The 26642-nt window shown below is 50.4% G+C and overlaps 1 protein-coding gene across 1 annotated transcript in view; it reads left to right on the plus strand.

Annotated features, from left to right (window-relative positions):
- LOC149430915 (otogelin-like) overlaps positions 1-26642 on the plus strand; it is a 97381-nt gene that overhangs the window by 60817 nt on the left and 9922 nt on the right. Inside the window, exons 6-12 of the mRNA XM_089665925.1 lie at positions 1139-1243; positions 1339-1449; positions 7199-7300; positions 17950-18048; positions 19394-19434; positions 21954-22029; positions 23564-23742. Of these exons, the coding sequence (XP_089522051.1) occupies positions 1139-1243; positions 1339-1449; positions 7199-7300; positions 17950-18048; positions 19394-19434; positions 21954-22029; positions 23564-23742 (713 nt within the window). The remainder of the gene's footprint in view (positions 1-1138; positions 1244-1338; positions 1450-7198; positions 7301-17949; positions 18049-19393; positions 19435-21953; positions 22030-23563; positions 23743-26642) is intronic.

Here is a 26642-nt window from a genome sequence, read left to right on the forward strand (position 1 = left end):
GGCGGTGTGGGCGGAGTAGTTATGGAGGTGGGCGGTGTGGGCGGAGTAGTTATGGAGGTGGGCGGTGTGGGCGGAGTAGTTATGGAGGTGGGCGGAGTAGTTATGGAGGAGAGCGGTGTGGGCGGAGTAGTTATGGAGGTGGGCGGTGTGGGCGGAGTAGTTATGCAGGTGGGCGGAGTCGTTATGGAGGTGGGCGGTTTGGGCGGAGTAGTTATGGAGGTGGGCGGTGTGGGCGGAGTAGTTATGGAGGTGGGCGGAGTCGTTATGGAGGTGGGCGGTGTGGGCGGAGTCGTTATGGAGGTGGGCGGTGTGGGCGGAGTAGTTATGGAGGAGGGCGGTGTGGGCGGAGTAGTTATGGAGGTGGGCGGTGTGGGCGGAGTCATTATGGAGGTGGGCGCTGTGGGCGGAGTAGTTATGGAGGAGGGCGGTGTGGGCGGAGTAGTTATGGAGGTGGGCGGTGTGGGCGGAGTAGTTATGGAGGTGGGCGGTGTGGGCGGAGTAGTTATGGAGGAGGGCGGTGTGGGTGGAGGAGGGCGGTGTGGGCGGAGTCGTTATGGAGGTGGGCGGTGTGGGCGGAGTCGTTATGGAGGTGGGCGGTGTGGGCGGAGTAGTTATGGAGGAGGGCGGTGTGGGCGGAGTCATTATGGAGGTGGGCGCTGTGGGCGGAGTAGTTATGGAGGAGGGCGGTGTGGGCGGAGTAGTTATGGAGGTGGGCGGAGTAGTTATGGAGGTGGGCGCTGTGGGCGGAGTAGTTATGGAGGAGGGCGGTGTGGGCGGAGTAGTTATGGAGGTGGACGGTGTGGGCGGAGTAGTTATGGAGGTGGACGGTGTGGGCGGAGTAGTTATGGAGGAGGGCGGTGTGGGTGGAGGAGGGCGGTGTGGGCGGAGTCGATATGGAAGAGGGCGGTGTGGGCGGAGTAGTTATGGAGGTGGGCGGTGTGGGCGGAGTCGTTATGGAGGAGGGCGGTGTGGGCAGAGTAGTTATGGGTGTGGGCGGAGTAGTTATGGAGGTGGGCGGAGTAGTTATGGAGGAGGACGGTGTGGGCGGAGTCGTTATGGAGGTGGGCAGTGTGGGCGGAGTCGTTATGTGGGTAGTTACCTCTTCTCATCCAATCATCCTGTTTGTCTCCGCCTCTAGTCTGCAACCAATCGCTGTGCGAAAGTCTGACCCCGCCCTGTGACTCTCACCAGAAACTGACCGCCTATCACCAGGAGGACTCCTGCTGCCCGAGATACACATGTGGTAAGAATGACCCGCCCTCCATCAGGACACGCCCATCCCTCAGCCAGTATGATGCCCCTCCCCCTCCATGATGAATGTACGATGTGTCATTGTAGAGTGTGACCCCGAGAAGTGCCGCCCTGCGGAGGAGCCCCCCCAATGCCGGGACGACCAGACCCTCTTCTTGGCCCCGGCGATGGACGGTTGCTGCGTCCGCCATCTCTGTGGTATGATGGGCCTCATCCAGCCTCTCCGTAATATGGAGTTCTGGGGGGGAGTTTCTGAGGAGGAGGTTCTGGGGGGAGGTTCTGAGGAGGAGGTTCTGGGGGGAGGTTCTGAGGAGGAGGTTCTGGGGGGAGGTTCTGAGGAGGAGGTTCTGGGGGGAGGTTCTGAGGAGGAGGTTCTGGGGGGAGGGTCTTGGGGGGAGGTTCTGAGGAGGAGGTTCTGGGGGGAAGTTCTGGGGGAGAGGTTCTGAGGAGGAGGTTCTAAGGAGGAGGTTCTGGGGGGAGGTTCTGGGGGAGAGGTTCTGAGGAGGAGGTTCTGGGGGGAGGTTCTGGGGGAGAGGTTCTGAGGAGGAGGTTCTGGGGGGAGGTTCTGGGGGAGAGGTTCTGGGGGGGGAGAGGTTCTGGGGGGAGGTTCTAGTCCATCACTAGGGCGCGGTCACTTGGTCTGTGTCATCATAATGAACTGCCTGACCTTTGAACTTAAGTCAGCTGGCTTGGAAGACCAATAATGGGGGTTTTGTTATGTGGGGGGGAGGGGCTCCGAGACCCCCAATAAAAGGGTACAATGGCCAACTGACGTCCACCATCCAAGGAGGGGTTGTGACCCTCTTTGTTGCATTTCCCAAACGTGACCGGATCCCCTCTGAGGAACATCGCCCAATCCTCCGATCCCTGAGAGGCGGCATTGGCTTTCACTCTGAGGGTCCAGGTCGAGCTGCAGCCCCCGGGCATCACCAGGCCCCACCAAGTCCCACCGGGTCCCACCGGGCCCCACCGAGTCCCACCGGGTCCCAGCGAGCCCAACCAGGCGCTTCACAACTCCAAGTGTCCTCCAAAGTTCCAGATAAATCTCACGTTGTCTCTCCCTCTTCTATCATGTCCTAACCAAACTGCGTCCATCCTGTCCGGTCATACAAAACCTGCTCTGTCTGCTTGGGTCCCCCCTGTCAGTGCCTGGCTCCACATAAGTATCCCCCCCTGTCAGTGCCTCGCTCCCCATAAGTATCCCCCCCTGTCAGTGCCTCGCTCCCCATAAGTGTCCCCCCTGTCAGTGCCTGGCTCCCCATAAGTATCCCCCCTGTCAGTGCCAGACTCCCCATAAGTGTCCCCCCTGTCAGTGCCTGACTCCCCATAAGTATCCCCCCCTGTCAGTGCCAGACTCCCCATAAGTATCCCCCCCCTGTCAGTGCCAGACTCCCCATAAGTATCCCCCCTGTCAGTGCCTGGCTCCCCATAAGTATCCCCCCCTGTCAGTGCCTCGCTCCCCATAAGTATCCCCCCTGTCAGTGCCTGGCTCCCCATAAGTATCCCCCCTGTCAGTGCCAGACTCCCCATAAGTATCCCCCCTGTCAGTGCCTCGCTCCCCATAAGTATCCACCCCTGTCAGTGCCTCGCTCCCCATAAGTATCCCCCCTGTCAGTGCCTGGCTCCCCATAAGTATCCCCCCCTGTCAGTGCCTCGCTCCCCATAAGTATCCCCCCTGTCAGTGCCTGGCTCCCCATAAGTATCCCCCCTGTCAGTGCCTGGCTCCCCATAAGTGTCCCCCCTGTCAGTGCCAGACTCCCCATAAGTGTGCCTCCTGTCAGTGCCTGGCTCCCCATAAGTATCCCCCCTGTCAGTGCCTGGCTCCCCATAAGTGTCCCCCCTGTCAGTGCCAGACTCCCCATAAGTATCCCCCCTGTCAGTGCCTTGCTCCACATAAGTATCCCCCCGTCAGTGCCTCGCTCCCCATAAGTATCCCCCCTGTCAGTGCCTCGCTCCCCATAAGTGTCCCCCCTGTCAGTGCCTGGCTCCCCATAAGTATCCCCCCTGTCAGTGCCAGACTCCCCATAAGTATCCCCCCTGTCAGTGCCTTGCTCCACATAAGTATCCCCCCCTGTCAGTGCCTCGCTCCCCATAAGTGTCCCCCCCTGTCAGTGCCAGACTCCCCATAAGTATCCACCCCTGTCAGTGCCTCGCTCCCCATAAGTATCCCCCGTCAGTGCCTGGCTCCCCATAAGTATCCCCCCCTGTCAGTGCCTTGCTCCCCATAAGTATCCCCCCTGTCAGTGCCAGACTCCCCATAAGTGTTCCCCCTGTCAGTGCCTGGCTCCCCATAAGTATCCCCCCCTGTCAGTGCCTTGCTCCCCATAAGTATCCCCCCTGTCAGTGCCTGGCTCCCCATAAGTATCCTCCCTGTCAGTGCCTGGCTCCCCATAAGTATCCCCCCCTGTCAGTGCCTCGCTCCCCATAAGTATCCCCCCTGTCAGTGCCTGGCTCCCCATAAGTATCCCCCTTGTCAGTGCCTGGCTCCCCATAAGTGTCCCCCCTGTCAGTGCCTGGCTCCCCATAAGTGTCCCCCCTGTCAGTGCCTCGCTCCCCATAAGTATCCCCCCTGTCAGTGCCTGGCTCCCCATAAGTATCCCCCCCTGTCAGTGCCTGGCTCCCCATAAGTATCCCCCCTGTCAGTGCCTGGCTCCCCATAAGTATCCCCCCTGTCAGTGCCTGGCTCCCCATAAGTATCCCCCCTGTCAGTGCCTGGCTCCCCATAAGTGTCCCCCCTGTCAGTGCCTGGCTCCACATAAGTATCCCCCCCTGTCAGTGCCAGACTCCCCATAAGTATCCCCCCTGTCAGTGCCTGGCTCCACATAAGTATCCCCCCCTGTCAGTGCCTCGCTCCCCATAAGTATCCCCCCTGTCAGTGCCTCGCTCCCCATAAGTGTCCCCCCTGTCAGTGCCTGGCTCCCCATAAGTATCCCCCCTGTCAGTGCCAGACTCCCCACAAGTGTCCCCCCTGTCAGTGCCTGGCTCCCCATAAGTATCCCCCCCTGTCAGTGCCAGACTCCCCATAAGTATCCCCCCCTGTCAGTGCCAGACTCCCCATAAGTATCCCCCCTGTCAGTGCCTCGCTCCCCATAAGTATCCCCCACTGTCAGTGCCTCGCTCCCCATAAGTATTCCCCCTGTCAGTGCCTGGCTCCCCATAAGTATCCCCCCTGTCAGTGCCTCGCTCCCCATAAGTATCCCCCCCTGTCAGTGCCTCGCTCCCCATAAGTATCCCCCCTGTCAGTGCCTGGCTCCCCATAAGTGTCCCCCCTGTCAGTGCCTGGCTCCCCATAAGTGTCCCCCCTGTCAGTGCCAGACTCCCCATAAGTATCCCCCCTGTCAGTGCCAGACTCCCCATAAGTATCCCCCTGTCAGTGCCTGGCTCCCCATAAGTATCCCCCCTGTCAGTGCCTCGCTCCCCATAAGTATCCCCCCTGTCAGTGCCAGACTCCCCATAAGTATCCCCCCCTGTCAGTGCCTCGCTCCCCATAAGTGTCCCCCTGTCAGTGCCTGGCTCCCCATAACTGTCCCTCCTGTCAGTGCCAGACTCCCCATAAGTGTCCCCCCTGTCAGTGCCAGACTCCCCATAAGTGTCCCCCCTGTCAGTGCCAGACTCCCCATAAGTGTCTCCCCTGTCAGTGCCTGGCTCCCCATAAGTGTCCCCCTGTCAGTGCCTTGCTCCCCATAAGTATCCCCCCCTGTCAGTGCCAGACTCCTTATAAGTATCCCCCCTGTCAGTGCCAGACTCCTTATAAGTATCCCCCCCTGTCAGTGCCAGACTCCCCATAAGTATCCCCCCCTGTCAGTGCCAGACTCCCCATAAGTATCCCCCCCTGTCAGTGCCAGACTCCCCATAAGTGTCCCCCCCTGTCAGTGCCTGGCTCCCCATAAGTGTCCCCCCCTGTCAGTGCCTGGCTCCCCATAAGTGTCCCCCCCTGTCAGTGCCTGGCTCCCCATAAGTGTCCCCCCCTGTCAGTGCCTGGCTCCCCATAAGTGTCCCCCCTGTCAGTGCCTCGCTCCCCATAAGTATCCCCCCCTGTCAGTGCCAGACTCCCCATAAGTATCCCCCCCTGTCAGTGCCAGACTCCCCATAAGTATCCCCCCCTGTCAGTGCCAGACTCCCCATAAGTATCCCCCCTGTCAGTGCCAGACTCCCCATAAGTATCCCCCCCGTCAGTGCCAGACTCCCCATAAGTGCCCCCCCTGTCAGTGCCTGGCTCCCCATAAGTGTCCCCCCCTGTCAGTGCCTGGCTCCCCATAAGTGTCCCCCCCTGTCAGTGCCTGGCTCCCCATAAGTGTCCCCCCCTGTCAGTGCCTGGCTCCCCATAAGTGTCCCCCCCTGTCAGTGCCTGGCTCCCCATAAGTGTCCCCCCCTGTCAGTGCCAGACTCCCCATAAGTGTCCCCCCTGTCAGTGCCTCGCTCCCCATAAGTATCCCCCCCTGTCAGTGCCAGACTCCCCATAAGTATCCCCCCTGTCAGTGCCAGACTCCCCATAAGTATCCCCCCCTGTCAGTGCCAGACTCCCCATAAGTGCCCCCCCTGTCAGTGCCTGGCTCCCCATAAGTGTCCCCCCCTGTCAGTGCCTGGCTCCCCATAAGTGTCCCCCCCTGTCAGTGCCTGGCTCCCCATAAGTGTCCCCCCCTGTCAGTGCCTGGCTCCCCATAAGTGTCCCCCCCTGTCAGTGCCTGGCTCCCCATAAGTGTCCCCCCCTGTCAGTGCCAGACTCCCCATAAGTGTCCCCCCTGTCAGTGCCTCGCTCCCCATAAGTATCCCCCCCTGTCAGTGCCAGACTCCCCATAAGTGTCCCCCCTGTCAGTGCCTCGCTCCCCATAAGTATCCCCCCCTGCCAGTGCCAGACTCCCCATAAGTATCCCCCCTGTCAGTGCCAGACTCCCCATAAGTGCCCCCCTGTCAGTGCCAGACTCCCCATAAGTATCCCCCCTGTCAGTGCCTGGCTCCCCATAAGTGCCCCCCTGTCAGTGCCAGACTCCCCATAAGTATCCCCCCTGTCAGTGCCAGACTCCCCATAAGTGTCCCCCCTGTCAGTGCCTGGCTCCCCATAAGTGTCCCCCCTGTCAGTGCCAGACTCCCCATAAGTGTCCCCCCTGTCAGTGCCTGGCTCCCCATAAGTGCCCCCCTGTCAGTGCCAGACTCCCCATAAGTATCCCCCCCTGTCAGTGCCAGACTCCCCATAAGTGTCCCCCCTGTCAGTGCCTGGCTCCCCATAAGTGTCCCCCCTGTCAGTGCCTGGCTCCCCATAAGTGTCCCGCCCTGTCAGTGCCTGGCTCCCCATAAGTGTCCCCCCCCTGTCAGTGCCTGGCTCCCCATAAGTGTCCCCCCCTGTCAGTGCCTGGCTCCCCATAAGTGTCCCCCCTGTCAGTGCCTGGCTCCCCATAAGTGTCCCCCCCTGTCAGTGCCTGGCTCCCCATAAGTGTCCCCCCTGTCAGTGCCTGGCTCCCCATAAGTGTCCCCCCCTGTCAGTGCCTGGCTCCCCATAAGTGTCCCCCCCTGTCAGTGCCTGGCTCCCCATAACTGTCCCTCCTGTCAGTGCCAGACTCCCCATAAGTGCCCCCCCTGTCAGTGCCAGACTCCCCATAAGTGCCCCCCCTGTCAGTGTCAGACTCCCCATAAGTGTCCCCCCTGTCAGTGCCTCGCTCCCCATAAGTGTTCCCCCTGTCAGTGCCTGGCTCCCCATAAGTGTCCCCCCTGTCAGTGCCTGGCTCCCCATAAGTGCGGGCGGTAATGACGGCGGGCGGTAATGACGGCGGGCGGTAATGTCGGCGGGCGGTAATGACGGCGGCCGATTTTCCTCTTCATCATTCTTTTGTATTTTTGGAGGAACATGTGACCTAACAGAGTGATGTCATCCACGCTCCGCCCCCTGCCCCTCCCCCGGTCTATAGATTGTGTGTGGAATGACTGAGGACTGTGTGTTCTCCTCCTACAGGCTGCAATGTGTGTCCCCAGCGTGTACCTACCTGCCAGGAAGGCGAGATACTTACCATCACCAACAACGGCACACAGAGCTGCTGTCCCACCTATCAGTGTGGTAAGTTCCGGGACAGATGAAGCCTATTGGCTGAGCATTCCACACCCTGTATATATATATGTTGGTGATCCTTCCCCGGGTATATAGGTCCTCAGTGGATGGATATATATATATGTTGGTGATCCTTCCCTGGGTATATAGATCCTCAGTGGATGGATATATATATATGTTGGTGATCCTTCCCCGGGTATATAGATCCTCAGTGGATGGATATATATATATGTTGGTGATCCTTCCCCGGGTATATAGATCCTCAGTGGATGGATATATATATATATATGTTGGTGACCCTTCCCCGGGTATATAGATCCTCAGTGGATATATATATATATATATATATATGTTGGTGATCCTTCCCCGGGTATATAGATCCTCAGTGGATATATATATATGTTGGTGACCCTTCCCCGGGTATATAGATCCTCAGTGGATGGATATATATATATATGTTGGTGACCCTTCCCCGGGTATATAGATCCTCAGTGGATGGATATATATATATATATGTTGGTGATCCTTCCCCGGGTATATAGGTCCTCAGTGGATGGATATATATATATATATGTTGGTGACCCTTCCCCGGGTATATAGATCCTCAGTGGATGGATATATATATATATATGTTGGTGACCCTTCCCCGGGTATATAGATCCTCAGTGGATGGATATATATATATGTTGGTGATCCTTCCCCGGGTATATAGGTCCTCAGTGGATGGATATATATATATATATATATATGTTGGTGATCCTTCCCCGGGTATATAGATCCTCAGTGGATGGATATATATATATATATGTTGGTGATCCTTCCTCGGGTATATAGGTCCTCAGTGGATGGATATATATATATATATATGTTGGTGACCCTTCCCCGGGTATATAGATCCTCAGTGGATATATATATATATATGTTGGTGACCCTTCCCCGGGTATATAGGTCCTCAGTGGATGGATATATATATATATATGTTGGTGATCCTTCCCCGGGTATATAGGTCCTCAGTGGATGGATATATATATGTTGGTGATCCTTCCCCGGGTATATAGATCCTCAGTGGATGGATATATATATATGTTGGTGATCCTTCCCCGGGTATATAGATCCTCAGTGGATGGATATATATATATATATGTTGGTGATCCTTCCCCGGGTATATAGATCCTCAGTGGATGGATATATATATATATATATGTTGGTGATCCTTCCCCGGGTATATAGATCCTCAGTGGATGGATATATATATATGTTGGTGACCCTTCCCCGGGTATATAGGGTATATAGATCCTCAGTGGATGGATATATATATATGTTGGTGACCCTTCCCCGGGTATATAGGTCCTCAGTGGATGGATATATATATATATATGTTGGTGATCCTTCCCCGGGTATATAGATCCTCAGTGGATGGATATATATATATGTTGGTGACCCTTCCCCGGGTATATAGGTCCTCAGTGGATGGATATATATATATATATGTTGGTGATCCTTCCCCGGGTATATAGGTCCTCAGTGGATGGATATATATATGTTGGTGATCCTTCCCCGGGTATATAGATCCTCAGTGGATGGATATATATATATGTTGGTGACCCTTCCCCGGGTATATAGATCCTCAGTGGATGGATATATATATATATATGTTGGTGATCCTTCCCCGGGTATATAGATCCTCAGTGGATGGATATATATATATGTTGGTGATCCTTCCCCGGGTATATAGATCCTCAGTGGATGGATATATATATATATGTTGGTGACCCTTCCCCGGGTATATAGATCCTCAGTGGATGGATATATATATATATATGTTGGTGACCCTTCCCCGGGTATATAGGTCCTCAGTGGATGGATATATATATATATGTTGGTGACCCTTCCCCGGGTATATAGGTCCTCAGTGGATATATATATATATATGTTGGTGATCCTTCCCCGGGTATATAGATCCTCAGTGGATGGATATATATATATGTTGGTGACCCTTCCCCGGGTATATAGATCCTCAGTGGATGGATATATATATATATATATATGTTGGTGATCCTTCCCCGGGTATATAGATCCTCAGTGGATGGATATATATATATGTTGGTGACCCTTCCCCGGGTATATAGATCCTCAGTGGATGGATATATATATATATATATGTTGGTGATCCTTCCCCGGGTATATAGATCCTCAGTGGATGGATATATATATATATATGTTGGTGACCCTTCCCCGGGTATATAGGTCCTCAGTGGATGGATATATATATGTTGGTGATCCTTCCCCGGGTATATAGGTCCTCAGTGGATGGATATATATATGTTGGTGATCCTTCCCCGGGTATATAGGTCCTCAGTGGATTGATATATATATATATATGTTGGTGATCCTTCCCCGGGTATATAGATCCTCAGTGGATGGATATATATATATATGTTGGTGATCCTTCCCCGGGTATATAGATCCTCAGTGGATGGATATATATATATATGTTGGTGACCCTTCCCCGGGTATATAGATCCTCAGTGGATGGATATATATATATATGTTGGTGACCCTTCCCCGGGTATATAGATCCTCAGTGGATGGATATATATATATGTTGGTGATCCTTCCCCGGGTATATAGATCCTCAGTGGATGGATATATATATATATGTTGGTGACCCTTCCCCGGGTATATAGATCCTCAGTGGATGGATATATATATATATATGTTGGTGATCCTTCCCCGGGTATATAGGTCCTCAGTGGATGGATATATATATAGGTGATCCTTCCCCGGGTATATAGGTCCTCAGTGGATGGATATATATATATATATGTTGGTGACCCTTCCCCGGGTATATAGATCCTCAGTGGATGGATATATATATATACATATGTTGGTGATCCTTCCCCGGGTATATAGGTCCTCAGTGGATGGATATATATATATGTTGGTGATCCTTCCCCGGGTATATAGATCCTCAGTGGATGGATATATATATATATATGTTGGTGATCCTTCCCCGGGTATATACAGTTGCAAGAAAAAGTATGTGAACCCCTTGGGATTACGTGGAGTTTTGCATGAATTGGGCATAAAATGTGCTCTGAACGTCATGTAAGTCACAACAATAGAAGAACATAGTCTGCTGAACATAATACTACACAAACATTAGATGTTGCCATGGTTTAATTGCACATAACATGTAAACATTCACAGTGCAGGGAGGAAAAAGTATGTGAGGCCCTAGCCTAATGACTTCTCCCAGAGCTAATTGGAGCCAGGAGTGAGCCAACCTTGACTCCAATCAGTGGGATGATATTCGATGTGTTGCTGACACCTGTTCTGGGTTTACTGGTTTCAAGAAGCACTGTCTGATGTGAGCCATGCCTCGCAGAAAAGAGCTCTCAGAAGACCTACGATCAAGAATTGTTGACTTGCATGAAGCTGGAAAGGGTTACAAAAGTATCTCCTTGAGCCTTGATGTTCCTGTGTCCACGGTAAGACAGACTGTCTACAAATGGAGAAAGTTTAGCACTGTTGCTACTCTCCCTAGGCGCGGTCGTCCTGTAAAAATGACTGCAAGAGCACAGCGCAGAATGCTGCATGAGGTAAAGAAGAATCCCAGAGTGTCAGCTAAAGACCTACAGAAATCTCTGGCACATGCTAACATTTTTGTTGACACATCTACAATCAGGAAAACATGAAACAAGAATGGAGTACATGGGAGGACACCACGGAGGAAGCCATTGCTGTCCAAAAAGAAGATTGCAGCACGTTTGAAGTTTGGAAAAGAGCCCCTGGATGTGTCCACAGCACTATTGGCAGAATATACTGCGGACAGATGACACCAAGATTGAGTTGTTTGGGAAGAACACACAACACTATGTGTGCGGAAAAAAAGGCCCAGCACACCAACATCAAAACCTCACCCCCACTGTGAAACATGGCGGAGGGAGCATCATGGTTTGGGGCTGCTTTGCTGCCTCAGGGCCTGGACGGATTGTTGTCATTGATGGGAAAATGAATTCCAGAGTTTATCAAGACATTTTGCAGGAAAACGTACGACCATCTGTCCGCCAACTGAAGCTCCGCAGAGGATGGGTGATGCAACAGGACAATGATGACCCAAAGCATACAAGTCATTCAACAAAACAATGGCTGCAACAGCACAGAATACGCCTTCTGGAGTGGCCCAGTCAGAGTCCTGACCTCAACCCGATTGAAATGCTGTGGCATGACCTTAAGAGAGCGATTCACACCAGACATCCCAAGAATATTGCTACACTGAAACAGTTTTGTGAAGAGGAGTGGTCCAAAATGACTCCAGATCGTTGTGCAGGTCTGATCTGCAACTACAGGAAACGTTTGGTTGAGGTTATTGCTGCCAAAGGAGGGTCAACCAGTTATTAAGTCCAAAGGTTCACATACTTTTTCCTCCCTGCACTGTGAATGTTTACATGTTATGTGCAATTAAACCATGGCAACATCTAATGTTTGTGTAGTATTATGTTCAGCAGACTGTGTTCTTCTATTGTTGTGACTTAGATGACGTTCAGAGCACATTTTATGCCCAATTCATGCAAAACTCCACGGAATCCCAAGGGGGTCACATACTTTTTCTTGCAACTGTAGGTCCTCAGTGGATGGATATATATATATGTTGGTGACCCTTCCCCGGGTATATAGATCCTCAGTGGATGGATATATATATATATATATATGTTGGTGATCCTTCCCCGGGTATATAGATCCTCAGTGGATGGATATATATATATATGTTGGTGATCCTTCCCCGGGTATATAGGTCCTCAGTGGATGGATATATATATGTTGGTGACCCTTCCCCGGGTATATAGATCCTCAGTGGATGGATATATATATATATATATGTTGGTGATCCTTCCCCGGGTATATAGATCCTCAGTGGATGGATATATATATATGTTGGTGATCCTTCCCCGGGTATATAGATCCTCAGTGGATGGATATATATATATGTTGGTGATCCTTCCCCGGGTATATAGATCCTCAGTGGATGGATATATATATATATATGTTGGTGATCCTTCCCCGGGTATATAGATCCTCAGTGGATGGATATATATATATATATATGTTGGTGATCCTTCCCCGGGTATATAGATCCTCAGTGGATGGATATATATATATGTTGGTGATCCTTCCCCGGGTATATAGATCCTCAGTGGATGGATATATATATATATATGTTGGTGATCCTTCCCCGGGTATATAGATCCTCAGTGGATGGATATATATATATATATGTTGGTGATCCTTCCCCGGGTATATAGATCCTCAGTGGATGGATATATATACATATGTTGGTGATCCTTCCCCGGGTATATAGGTCCTCAATGGATGGATATATATATAGGTGATCCTTCCCCGGGTATATAGGTCCTCAGTGGATGGATATATATATGTTGGTGACCCTTCCCCGGGTATATAGATCCTCAGTGGATGGATATATATATATATATGTTGGTGACCCTTCCCCGGGTATATAGGTCCTCAGTGGATGGATATATAAATATATGTTGGTGACCCTTCCCCGGGTATATAGATCCTCAGTGGATGGATATATATATATATGTTGGTGACCCTTCCCCGGGTATATAGATCCTCAGTGGATGGATATATATATGTTGGTGACCCTTCCCCGGGTATATAGATCCTCAGTGGATGGATATATATATATATATGTTGGTGATCCTTCCCCGGGTATATAGATCCTCAGTGGATGGATATATATATATGTTGGTGACCCTTCCCCGGGTATATAGGTCCTCAGTGGATGGATATATATATATATGTTGGTGACCCTTCCCCGGGTATATAGATCCTCAGTGGATGGATATATATATATGTTGGTGACCCTTCCCCGGGTATATAGGTCCTCAGTGGATGGATATATATATATATATGTTGGTGATCCTTCCCCGGGTATATAGATCCTCAGTGGATGGATATATATATATGTTGGTGATCCTTCCCCGGGTATATAGATCCTCAGTGGATGGATATATATATATGTTGGTGATCCTTCCCCGGGTATATAGATCCTCAGTGGATGGATATATATATATGTTGGTGATCCTTCCCCGGGTATATAGATCCTCAGTGGATGGATATATATATGTTGGTGACCCTTCCCCGGGTATATAGGTCCTCAGTGGATGGATATATATATGTTGGTGATCCTTCCCCGGGTATATAGATCCTCAGTGGATGGATATATATATATATATGTTGGTGATCCTTCCCCGGGTATATAGATCCTCAGTGGATGGATATATATATATATGTTGGTGATCCTTCCCCGGGTATATAGATCCTCAGTGGATGGATATATATATGTTGGTGATCCTTCCCCGGGTATATAGATCCTCAGTGGATGGATATATATATATGTTGGTGACCCTTCCCCAGGTATATAGATCCTCAGTGGATGGATATATATATATGTTGGTGATCCTTCCCCGGGTATATAGATCCTCAGTGGATGGATATATATATATATGTTGGTGATCCTTCCCCGGGTATATAGGTCCTCAGTGGATGGATATATATATGTTGGTGACCCTTCCCCGGGTATATAGATCCTCAGTGGATGGATATATATATATATATATGTTGGTGATCCTTCCCCGGGTATATAGATCCTCAGTGGATGGATATATATATATGTTGGTGATCCTTCCCCGGGTATATAGATCCTCAGTGGATGGATATATATATATGTTGGTGATCCTTCCCCGGGTATATAGATCCTCAGTGGATGGATATATATATATATATGTTGGTGATCCTTCCCCGGGTATATAGATCCTCAGTGGATGGATATATATATATATATGTTGGTGATCCTTCCCCGGGTATATAGATCCTCAGTGGATGGATATATATACATATGTTGGTGATCCTTCCCCGGGTATATAGGTCCTCAATGGATGGATATATATATAGGTGATCCTTCCCCGGGTATATAGGTCCTCAGTGGATGGATATATATATGTTGGTGACCCTTCCCCGGGTATATAGATCCTCAGTGGATGGATATATATATATATATGTTGGTGACCCTTCCCCGGGTATATAGGTCCTCAGTGGATGGATATATAAATATATGTTGGTGACCCTTCCCCGGGTATATAGATCCTCAGTGGATGGATATATATATATATGTTGGTGACCCTTCCCCGGGTATATAGATCCTCAGTGGATGGATATATATATGTTGGTGACCCTTCCCCGGGTATATAGATCCTCAGTGGATGGATATATATATATATATATATGTTGGTGATCCTTCCCCGGGTATATAGATCCTCAGTGGATGGATATATATATATGTTGGTGACCCTTCCCCGGGTATATAGGTCCTCAGTGGATGGATATATATATATATGTTGGTGACCCTTCCCCGGGTATATAGATCCTCAGTGGATGGATATATATATATGTTGGTGACCCTTCCCCGGGTATATAGGTCCTCAGTGGATGGATATATATATATATATGTTGGTGATCCTTCCCCGGGTATATAGATCCTCAGTGGATGGATATATATATATGTTGGTGATCCTTCCCCGGGTATATAGATCCTCAGTGGATGGATATATATATATGTTGGTGATCCTTCCCCGGGTATATAGATCCTCAGTGGATGGATATATATATATGTTGGTGATCCTTCCCCGGGTATATAGATCCTCAGTGGATGGATATATATATGTTGGTGACCCTTCCCCGGGTATATAGGTCCTCAGTGGATGGATATATATATGTTGGTGATCCTTCCCCGGGTATATAGATCCTCAGTGGATGGATATATATATATATGTTGGTGATCCTTCCCCGGGTATATAGATCCTCAGTGGATGGATATATATATGTTGGTGATCCTTCCCCGGGTATATAGATCCTCAGTGGATGGATATATATATATGTTGGTGATCCTTCCCCGGGTATATAGATCCTCAGTGGATGGATATATATATATGTTGGTGATCCTTCCCCGGGTATATAGGTCCTCAGTGGATGGATATATATATATGTTGGTGACCCTTCCCCGGGTATATAGGTCCTCAGTGGATGGATATATATATATATATGTTGGTGACCCTTCCCCGGGTATATAGGTCCTCAGTGGATGGATATATATATATGTTGGTGATCCTTCCCCGGGTATATAGATCCTCAGTGGATGGATATATATATATGTTGGTGACCCTTCCCCGGGTATATAGGTCCTCAGTGGATGGATATATATATATATACACACACACAAGGTGGTATCAAAATGTTTTGAGATTAGTTTTGTAATAGGCCAACAGATGGCAGCACAAGGTTGCATGCACAGTCACAGGGAGCACTGACCTACATAGGTCAGTGTGCCAAAAGACATCCTCCTGTGTACATCGGGAGGTGTGCAGCTGGTGCGATGTTGACCACGTGTGTTACCACGCCTGTTATGGACAGCAAGTTAGAACCGAGAGCCAACGTGAAATTCTGCGTGAAAGCGCGCAACTCTGCCACGGACACGTCTGACCCGATCCGGCAAGTTTACGGAGACGCTCGTTGGAGGAGTTCTGAGCGGAAGAACATCGCTGGAAGATAACGAGAGATCAGGCAGACCTTCACCGAGCTCAACCCCCGAACATGTGGAAACCATTCGCCAACTCGTGTATGGAGGTCAGAGAACGATCCACAACATTGCCGCCATTGTCGGTCATACGGGACAGGCAATCCTCCCGTGTGTCGGGGTGTCATACGGGACAGTCCAGGCAATCCTCACGTGTGTCGGGGTGTCATACGGGACAGTCCAGGCAATCCTCACGTGTGATTTGAACATGTGACGTGTTGCTGCCACGTTCCTCCCCATGCTGCGATGATCTCACTTCTGAACCCACCCTACTCGCCAGATTTGCCTCCTGCGCACTTCGCCCTCTTCCCGAAGTTGTAGATCCAGCTCAGAGGTCACCATTTTGAGAAGATTGCGGAGATCCAACGCACATAGCAGAAGGTGCTTGACGTGCTTCACAAAGGAGACTTCCAGGACACGTTCCAGAAGTGGCGGGAACACCGGGAGCGCTGTATTGAGGTGCAAGGGGACTATTCTGAAGGTGCGAGTGTGTGAAGGCAGAGAAATAAAGTACTTCCTGTAAACAGAGCGAGTCTCCAAGCTTTTTGATACCACCTCGTATCTTGGTGGCCCTTCCCTGGATAGAGTCCTCAGTAGATATATAGTAGAGACAGGTCCTCTTAGATGATCCATGCTTTGCTTCTACGACAATGCATTCCAATGTTCTCTGGCTGTTCTCCCATAGCTGTGATGGAGAATGCAAGACGAACAGTCTACTGGGTACCCCGATATGCTGCTGTACCCCCATACTGGGTGTGGAGCCCCCATACTGAGTGTGGAGCCCCCTACCTGACCAGATACTATGCCAGCAAAGGTTTATGAGCCCAGCAGACACTTCACCTCAAGTGTAGCACTACCCCCATAGGGCCTGCAGGTAATAGTTGGTTCTTAGCTAACCGTATAGAGGCTGCCCATCCCCCCAAGCACCAGCCCATCCACTCCGGCTCCTAAATCCCGGCATGTGGGATGTCTTTTTGATATTTAATACTTGAAGAACTTTAATCAGAAGAGGGGTTAGAGCATGGGGTACTCCAAAGAACAACCAGCAAATCGCAATGAGAGGACAATCTCCCACTTAGTCTCTTTCTCTGGAGGTAACTGAGGAGATTGAACGGTCCTCACAGTTGGGGACCATAAGGCCATTCTCCTTGGCATTTGGTTACCTTGCACCACTGCACAATTATTGGCACCCAATGCTGATTCCAATATGCTGGACAGGGAGGCACTTTCCTCGGGGCTCACCAGGATTCTACTGAGGACAGGAACAGCCAGTATCTGAGACCCTATCAGAGCCATCTCAGTCCATAGCTACTTCTGGCACTTATGTCCCAGGAGCACTTATGTCCCAGGAGCACTTATGTCCCAGGAGCACTTATGTCCCAGGAGCACTTATGTCCCAGGAGCACACAGTCACCAGGAACCAATTCATTACTCAGCAGGGCAGCTGCTACATTCCAGCTTCCTCTAGACACGGCCTAGTGAGGGAGACAGTTCTTCTCCAGACCTGATCTCTTGGGGTGAAGTCCTACAGCCAGCTCAATCCAGGCCTTCAGCCCTGACACCACTAAGGCCTCAAGAACAGCTACACAGTCCATGGGCTGCATCAGGTCCCTCAAGCTCTGGAACCCTCCTGTGGAGAGAGGGCAGTCTCTGCAGGGCTTCAGACTATTTATCACCTCTCCCACCCCCTTCTGGACACTCCTCTCCTCAGGGACTGGCTAGGCCATGATAAATATTCAGACTGGTCATTTGAATCTCCTTCCCTGTGTTCTGGAAGCTTCTTCCAGAGCCAGGGGGAAGCAATCAAACTGCCAACCTGTGAAACCCTGAACAGACCAGAACAACCAATCACCGCTCCCCTGACTACAGCAGCCAAAACCTAAATTTGCCAAAAGACATCCTAAACTAGGAGGGTTCTACACAAGGTGGCCAGGAAGGGCCAGACATAGGGAGATGCGTGTGGACATCGGACACTGACATGTCTTCTCCTCGTGTGTAGTGTGTGACACGGCTCGATGTCCTGATGTCACCTGTGATCTGGGAATGTCTGTGCTGGAGTTGTGGACACCTGGAAGTTGCTGTCCATATAGAACCTGCGGTAAGTAGACCAGTTCCTTCTGGAAGGTGATGTGCCTGAGACCCCCACAGGATTTCCCAACTGTACGGGGACATGTAGAAGTGGGTCATGTATGGTGGTCGGGGAGATTCAGCAGTGAAATGGGGACATCTGGAAGCGGGTCATGTATGGTGGTCGGGGAGATTCGGCAGTGAAATGGGGACATGTGGAAGCGGGTCATGTATGGTGGTCGGGGAGATTCGGCAGTGAAATGGGGACATGTGGAAGTGGGTCATGTATGGTGGTCGGGGAGATCCAGCAGTGAAATGGGGACATGTGGAAGTGGGTCATATGGTGGTCGGGGAGATTCGGCAGTGAAATGGGGACATGTGGAAGTGGGTCATGTATGGTGGTCGGGGAGATTCGGCAGTGAAATGGGGACATGTAGAAGTGGGTCATGTATGGTGGTCGGGGAGATCCAGCAGTGAAATGGGGACATGTGGAAGTGGGTCATATGGTGGTCGGGGAGATTCGGCAGTGAAATGGGGACATGTGGAAGTGGGTCATGTGTGGTGGTTGGGGAGATTCAGCAGTGAAATGGGGACATGTGGAAGTGGGTCATGTATGGTGGTCGGGGAGATTCGGCAGTGAAATGGAGACATGTGGAAGTGGGTCATGTATGGTGGGCGGGGAGATTCGGCAATGAAATGGGGACATGTGGAAGTGGGTCATGTGTGGTGGGCGGGGAGATTCGGCAATGAAATGGGGACATGTGGAAGTGGGTCATGTATGGTGGTCGGGGAGATTCGGCAGTGAAATGGAGACATGTGGAAGTGGGTCATGTATGGTGGGCAGGGAGATTCGGCAGTGAAATGGAGAAATGTGGAAGTGGGTCATGTATGGTGGTCGGGGAGATTCGGCAGTGAAATGGGGACATGTGGAAGTGGGTCATGTATGGTGGTCGGGGAGATTCGGCAGTGAAATGGAGACATGTGGAAGTGGGTCATGTATGGTGGTCGGGGAGATTCGGCAGTGAAATGGGGACACGTGGAAGTGGGTCATGTATGGTGGTCGGGGAGATTCGGCAGTGAAATGGGGACACGTGGAAGTGGGTCATGTATGGTGGTCGGGGAGATTCGGCAGTGAAATGGGGACACGTGGAAGTGGGTCATGTATGGTGGTCGGGGAGATTCGGCAGTGAAATGGGGACACGTGGAAGTGGGTCATGTATGGTGGTCGGGGAGATTCGGCAGTGCAATGGGGACATGTGGAAGTGGGTCATGTATGGTGGGCGGGGTCACGTACTGTATGTTCTTTTGCAGTGTTTTGGGCCAACTGATGAATGAAATAATTGATTGAGTCGGTTTCTCTTCATTCATATCCACAGAGTGTTCCTGTGAGAAGATCCCAAAACCGGAATGTGATCTGGTGAGTAAACGTAACATCTGTGCTGATCGGGGTTCCGGTGTGTCGTTGGCGTGACCAATGTATGATGTTATTTGGGACAAAATTGCAGAGAGATCTCAAATATCTCGTACAGCTAATCCTACTGGACAACCCCACAGGGGTCACCCCAATATCAAATCATCCCACAGAGGTCATTCCAATAGTGACTGGATCTCCCCACAGGGGTCACCCCTACGACAGCTGGACCATCCTATAGGTTCTCCCCACAGGGGGCACCCCTACGACAGCTGGACCATCCTATAGGTTCTCCCCACAGGGGTCACCCCAATATCAAATCATCCCACAGAGGTCATTCCAATAGTGACTGGATCTCCCCACAGGGGTCACCCCTACAACATCTGGACCGTCCTATAGGTTCTCCCCACAGGGGTCACCCCTACGACAGCTGGACCGTCCTATTGGTTCTCCCCACAGGGGACACCCCTACAACAGCTGGACCATCCTATAGGTTCTCCCCACAGGGGTCACCCCTATGACATCTGGACCATCCTATAGGTTCTCCCCACAGGGGTCACCCCTACAACATCTGGACCGTCCTATAGGTTCTCCCCACAGGGGTCACCCCTACGACAGCTGGACCGTCCTATTGGTTCTCCCCACAGGGGACACCCCTACAACAGCTGGACCATCCTATAGGTTCTCCCCACAGGGGTCACCCCTACGACAGCTGGACCGTCCTATAGGTTCTCCCCAAAGGGGACACCCCTACAACAGCTGGACCATCCTATAGGTTCTCCCCACAGGGGTCACCCCTACGACAGCTGGACCATCCTATAGGTTCTTCCCACAGGGGTCACTCCTATTACAGCTGGACCACCCTTTAGGTTCTCCCCACAGGGGTCACCCCTATGACAGCTGGACCATCCTATAGGTTCTCCCCACAGGGGTCACCCTACGACAGCTTGACCATCCTATAGGTTCTCCCCACAGGGGTCACTCCTATTACAGCTGGACCACCCAATAGGTTCTCTCCACAGGGGTCACCCCTATGACATCTGGACCATCCTATAGGTTCTCCCCATAGGGGTCACCCCTACGACATCTGGACCATCCTATAGGTTCTCCCCATAGGGGTCACCCCTACGACAGCTGGACCGTCCTATAGGTTCTCCCCACAGGGGTCACCCCTACGACAGCTGGACCGTCCTATAGGTTCTCCCCACAGGGGTCACCCTACGACAGCTGGACCATCATATAGGTTCTCCCCACAGGGGTCACCCTACGACAGCTGGACCATCCTATAGGTTCTCCCCACAGGGGTCACTCCTATTACAGCTGGACCACCCAATAGGTTCTCCCCACAGTTGTCACCCCTACGACAGCTGGAACACCCAATAGGTTCTCTCCACAGGGGTCACCCCTATGATAGCTGGACCATCCTATAGGTTCTTCCCACAGGGGTCACTCCTATTACAGCTGGACCACCCTTTAGGTTCTTCCCACAGGGGTCACCCCTATGACAGCTGGACCATCCTATAGGTTCTCCCCACAGGGGTCACCCTACGACAGCTTAACCATCCTATAGGTTCTCCCCACAGGGGTCACTCCTATTACAGCTGGACCACCCAATAGGTTCTCTCCACAGGGGTCACCCCTATGACATCTGGACTATCCTATAGGTTCTCCCCATAGGGGTCACCCCTACGACAGCTGGACCATTCTATAGGTTCTCTCCACAGGGATCACCCCTATGACAGCTGGACCATCCTATAGGTTCTCCCCACAGGGATCACCCCTACAACAGCTGGACCGTCCTATAGGTTCTCCCCACAGGGATCACCCCTACAACAGCTGGACCGTCCTATAGGTTCTCCCCACAGGGATCACCCCTACGACAGCTTGACCATCCTATAGGTTCTCCCCACAGGGGTCACTCCTATTACAGCTGGACCACCCAATAGGTTCTCTCCACAGGGGTCACCCCTATGACATCTGGACCATCCTATAGGTTCTCCCCACAGGGGTCACTCCTATTACAGCTGGACCATCCTATAGGTTCTCCCCACAGGGATCACCCCTACAACAGCTGGACCATCCTATAGGTTCTCCCCACAGGGGTCACTCCTATTACAGCTGGACCATCCTATAGGTTCTCCCCACAGGGGTCACTCCTATTACAGCTGGAACACCCAATAGGTTCTCTCCACAGGGGTCACCTCTACAACAGCTTGACCATCCTATAGGTTCTCCCGACAGGGGTCACCCCTACGACAGCTGGACCATCCTGTAGGTTCTCCCTGCAGGGGTAACTCCTATTACAGCTGGACCACCCAATAGGTTCTCCCCACAGGGGTCACCCCCAGCAGTGGCTGGATCACCTTGCAGTGGTCACCCAATCAGGGCACACCAGTCATAGGTTGGGGTTCTGCTCGGTTTCAGACGGTGGGGGTGGAGAGGACGTTGGGTGGATGGGGGAAGGTAGAGCCATCGCACACAATGCAGATATCGATGTCACTAAACTCTCCCTTCTTCCTGTTTAGGGAGAAAAACTCCAAATTGACGAGGAATTCATGAACTCGGTAACCAACCCGTGTAACTGCACCGTCTATAAATGTGGTAAGTCCTGACACCCCCACCCCACTCCATGAAGGCTCGCCCTAAAACAGACGTCTTTCACCCCCACTGCACCAACCCATACCCCAACAGACGTCTTTCACCCCCACTGCACCAATCCATACCCCAACACACGTCTTTCACCCCCACTGCACCAACCCATACCCCAGCAGACGTCTTTCACCCCCACTACACCAACCCATACCCCAACAGACGTCTTTCACCCCCACTGCAAAACCCATACCCCAACAGACGTCTTTCACCCCCACTGCACCAATCCATACCCCAACACACGTCTTTCACCCCCACTGCACCAACCCATACCCCAACAGACGTCTTTCACCCCCACTGCACCAATCCATACCCCAGCAGACGTCTTTCACCCCCACTGCACCAACCCATACCCCAACAGACGTCTTTCACCCCCACTGCACCAATCCATACCCCAACAGACGTCTTTCACCCCCACTGCACCAACCCATACCCCAGCAGACGTCTTTCACCCCCACTGCACCAACCCATACCCCAACAGACGTCTTTCACCCCCACTGCACCAATCCATACCCCAGCAGACGTCTTTCACCCCCACTGCAAAACCCATACCCCAACAGACGTCTTTCACCCCCACTGCACCAATCCATACCCCAACAGACGTCTTTCACCCCCACTGCACCAACCCATACCCCAACAGACGTCTTTCACCCCCACTGCACCAATCCATACCCCAGCAGACGTCTTTCACCCCCACTGCACCAACCCATACCCCAACAGACGTCTTTCACCCCCACTGCACCAATCCATACCCCAACAGACGTCTTTCACCCCCACTGCACCAACCCATACCCCAGCAGACGTCTTTCACCCCCACTGCACCAACCCATACCCCAACAGACGTCTTTCACCCCCACTGCACCAATCCATACCCCAGCAGACGTCTTTCACCCCCACTGCACCAACCCATACCCCAACAGACGTCTTTCACCCCCACTGCACCAATCCATACCCCAACAGACGTCTTTCACCCCCACTGCACCAACCCATACCCCAGCAGACGTCTTTCACCCCCACTGCACCAACCCATACCCCAACAGACGTCTTTCACCCCCACTGCACCAACCCATACCCCAACAGACGTCTTTCACCCCCACTGCACCAACCCATACCCCAACAGACGTCTTTCACCCCCACTGCACCAATCCATACCCCAACAGACGTCTTTCACCCCCACTGCACCAACCCATACCCCAACAGACGTCTTTCACCCCCACTGCACCAATCCATACCCCAACAGACGTCTTTCAACCCCACTCGGCCAACCCCTACTCTCCTCCCCCTCCGGAGGTCTCTTCAGGCCCCACTCATCATTTCAGGTCTTCCTCCACGATCCCGTACCAACATGACCCAGCTGTCCTCTCCCAGGCGGCCTCCACCCCTCCCCCCCCCCGTGTTTATTGGGGACCCCATCTCCTGTGAGGTGTGGAGAGCTCCCCATATACTGCCCATTGGCTGTGGTCTGACGTGGCTCCTCTCTCTGCAGTGAAGGCCTCGGTGTGTCTCAGTAAAGATGGTGGGATCCTCCGGCCGGGTCAGACCATCATGGAGCACACGGCGGAGGGCGTCTGTCACACATCGCACTGCACCTCGCTCATCGACCCCGTCTCCAAATACCACCAAATCAACGTCTCGTCTCTGCGCTGCGCCGCCCGCTGCCAGCCGGTAAGGAGGACTAATGACAGATGATGGGGCTGATTCACTAAAGGAGAGGAGCCGGTGGATTCTCAGTGAATGAGGTGACACCAGACTCAACGCAAGGAGCAGCCAATCACAGGCAAGGAGAGTCTGCTTCACGATTGGACGACTGAAGTCAGCGCAACTTCACCTCATTCACTAAGAGGCGGGATTTCCTCAGCGAGTGATGGCGGCCTGGGCTCCGCCTTATATACCTATAGAGGGTGTATATAGGAGGAGTATATATGGGACAGTGTGTGTATATAGGAGTATATATAGGACAGCGTGTGTATAGGAGGAGTATATATAGGACAGTGTGTGTATATAGGAGGAGTATATATAGGACAGTGTGTGTATATAGGAGGAGTATATATAGGACAGTGTGTGTATATAGGAGGAGTATATATAGGACAGTGTGTATATAGGAGGAGTATATATAGGACAGTGTGTATATAGGAGTATATATAGGACAGTGTGTGTATATAGGAGTATATATAGGACAGTGTGTATATAGGAGGAGTATATATGGGACAGTGTGTATATAGGAGTATATATAGGACAGTGTGTGTATATAGGAGTATATATAGGACAGTGTGTATATAGGAGGAGTATATATAGGACAGTGTGTATATAGGAGGAGTATATATGGGACAGTGTGTATATAGGAGGAGTATATATGGGACAGTGTGTGTATATAGGAGGAGTATATATAGGACAGTGTGTGTATATAGGAGGAGTATATATGGGACAGTGTGTGTATATAGGAGGAGTATATATGGGACAGTGTGTATATAGGAGGAGTATATATGGGACAGTGTGTATATATAGGAGGAGTATATATAGGACAGTGTGTATATAGGAGGAGTATATATAGGACAGTGTGTATATAGGAGGAGTATATATAGGACAGTGTGTATATAGGAGGAGTATATATAGGACAGTGTGTATATAGGAGGAGTATATATAGGACAGTGTGTATATAGGAGGAGTATATATAGGACAGTGTATATAGGAGGAGTATATATGGGACAGTGTGTGTATATAGGAGGAGTATATATGGGACAGTGTGTATATAGGAGGAGTATATATGGGACAGTGTGTGTATATAGGAGGAGTATATATGGGACAGTGTGTATATAGGAGGAGTATATATGGGACAGTGTGTATATAGGAGGAGTATATATGGGACAGTGTGTGTATATAGGAGGAGTATATATGGGACAGTGTGTATATAGGAGGAGTATATATGGGACAGTGTGTATATAGGAGGAGTATATATGGGACAGTGTGTATATAGGAGGAGTATATATAGGACAGTGTATATAGGAGGAGTATATATGGGACAGTGTGTGTATATAGGAGGAGTATATATGGGACAGTGTGTGTATATAGGAGGAGTATATATGGGACAGTGTGTGTATATAGGAGGAGTATATATGGGACAGTGTGTATATAGGAGGAGTATATATGGGGCAGTGTGTATATAGGAGGAGTATATATGGGACAGTGTGTATATAGGAGGAGTATATATGGGACAGTGTGTGTATATAGGAGGAGTATATATAGGACAGTGTGTGTATATAGGAGGAGTATATATGGGACAGTGTGTGTATATAGGAGGAGTATATATGGGACAGTGTGTATATATAGGAGGAGTATATATGGGACAGTGTGTATATAGGAGGAGTATATATAGGACAGTGTGTATATAGGAGGAGTATATATGGGACAGTGTGTATATAGGAGGAGTATATATGGGACAGTGTGTGTATATAGGAGGAGTATATATAGGACAGTGTGTGTATATAGGAGGAGTATATATGGGACAGTGTGTATATAGGAGGAGTATATATGGGACAGTGTGTGTATATAGGAGGAGTATATATGGGACAGTGTGTATATAGGAGGAGTATATATAGGACAGTGTGTATATAGGAGGAGTATATATGGGACAGTGTGTATATAGGAGGAGTATATATAGGACAGTGTGTATATAGGAGGAGTATATATAGGACAGTGTGTGTATATAGGAGGAGTATATATGGGACAGTGTGTATATAGGAGGAGTATATATGGGACAGTGTGTATATAGGAGGAGTATATATGGGACAGTGTGTATATAGGAGGAGTATATATGGGACAGTGTGTGTATAGGAGTATATATGGGACAGTGTGTGTATATAGGAGGAGTATATATGGGACAGTGTGTGTATAGGAGTATATATGGGACAGTGTGTGTATATAGGAGGAGTATATATGGGACAGTGTGTATATAGGAGGAGTATATATAGGACAGTGTGTATATAGGAGGAGTATATATGGGACAGTGTGTATATAGGAGGAGTATATATAGGACAGTGTGTATATAGGAGGAGTATATATAGGACAGTGTGTGTATATAGGAGGAGTATATATGGGACAGTGTGTATATAGGAGGAGTATATATGGGACAGTGTGTATATAGGAGGAGTATATATGGGACAGTGTGTATATAGGAGGAGTATATATGGGACAGTGTGTATATAGGAGGAGTATATATAGGACAGTGTATATAGGAGGAGTATATATGGGACAGTGTGTGTATATAGGAGGAGTATATATGGGACAGTGTGTGTATATAGGAGGAGTATATATGGGACAGTGTGTGTATATAGGAGGAGTATATATGGGACAGTGTGTATATAGGAGGAGTATATATGGGGCAGTGTGTATATAGGAGTATATATGGGACAGTGTGTATATAGGAGGAGTATATATAGGACAGTGTGTATATAGGAGGAGTATATATAGGACAGTGTGTGTATATAGGAGGAGTATATATGGGACAGTGTGTATATAGGAGGAGTATATATAGGACAGTGTGTATATAGGAGGAGTATATATGGGAC

This window comes from Staurois parvus, unplaced genomic scaffold, assembly GCF_062004578.1.
Source record: "Staurois parvus isolate SC_StPar_1 unplaced genomic scaffold, SC_StPar_1.0 ptg002411l, whole genome shotgun sequence".
Classification (NCBI taxonomy): domain Eukaryota; kingdom Metazoa; phylum Chordata; class Amphibia; order Anura; family Ranidae; genus Staurois; species Staurois parvus.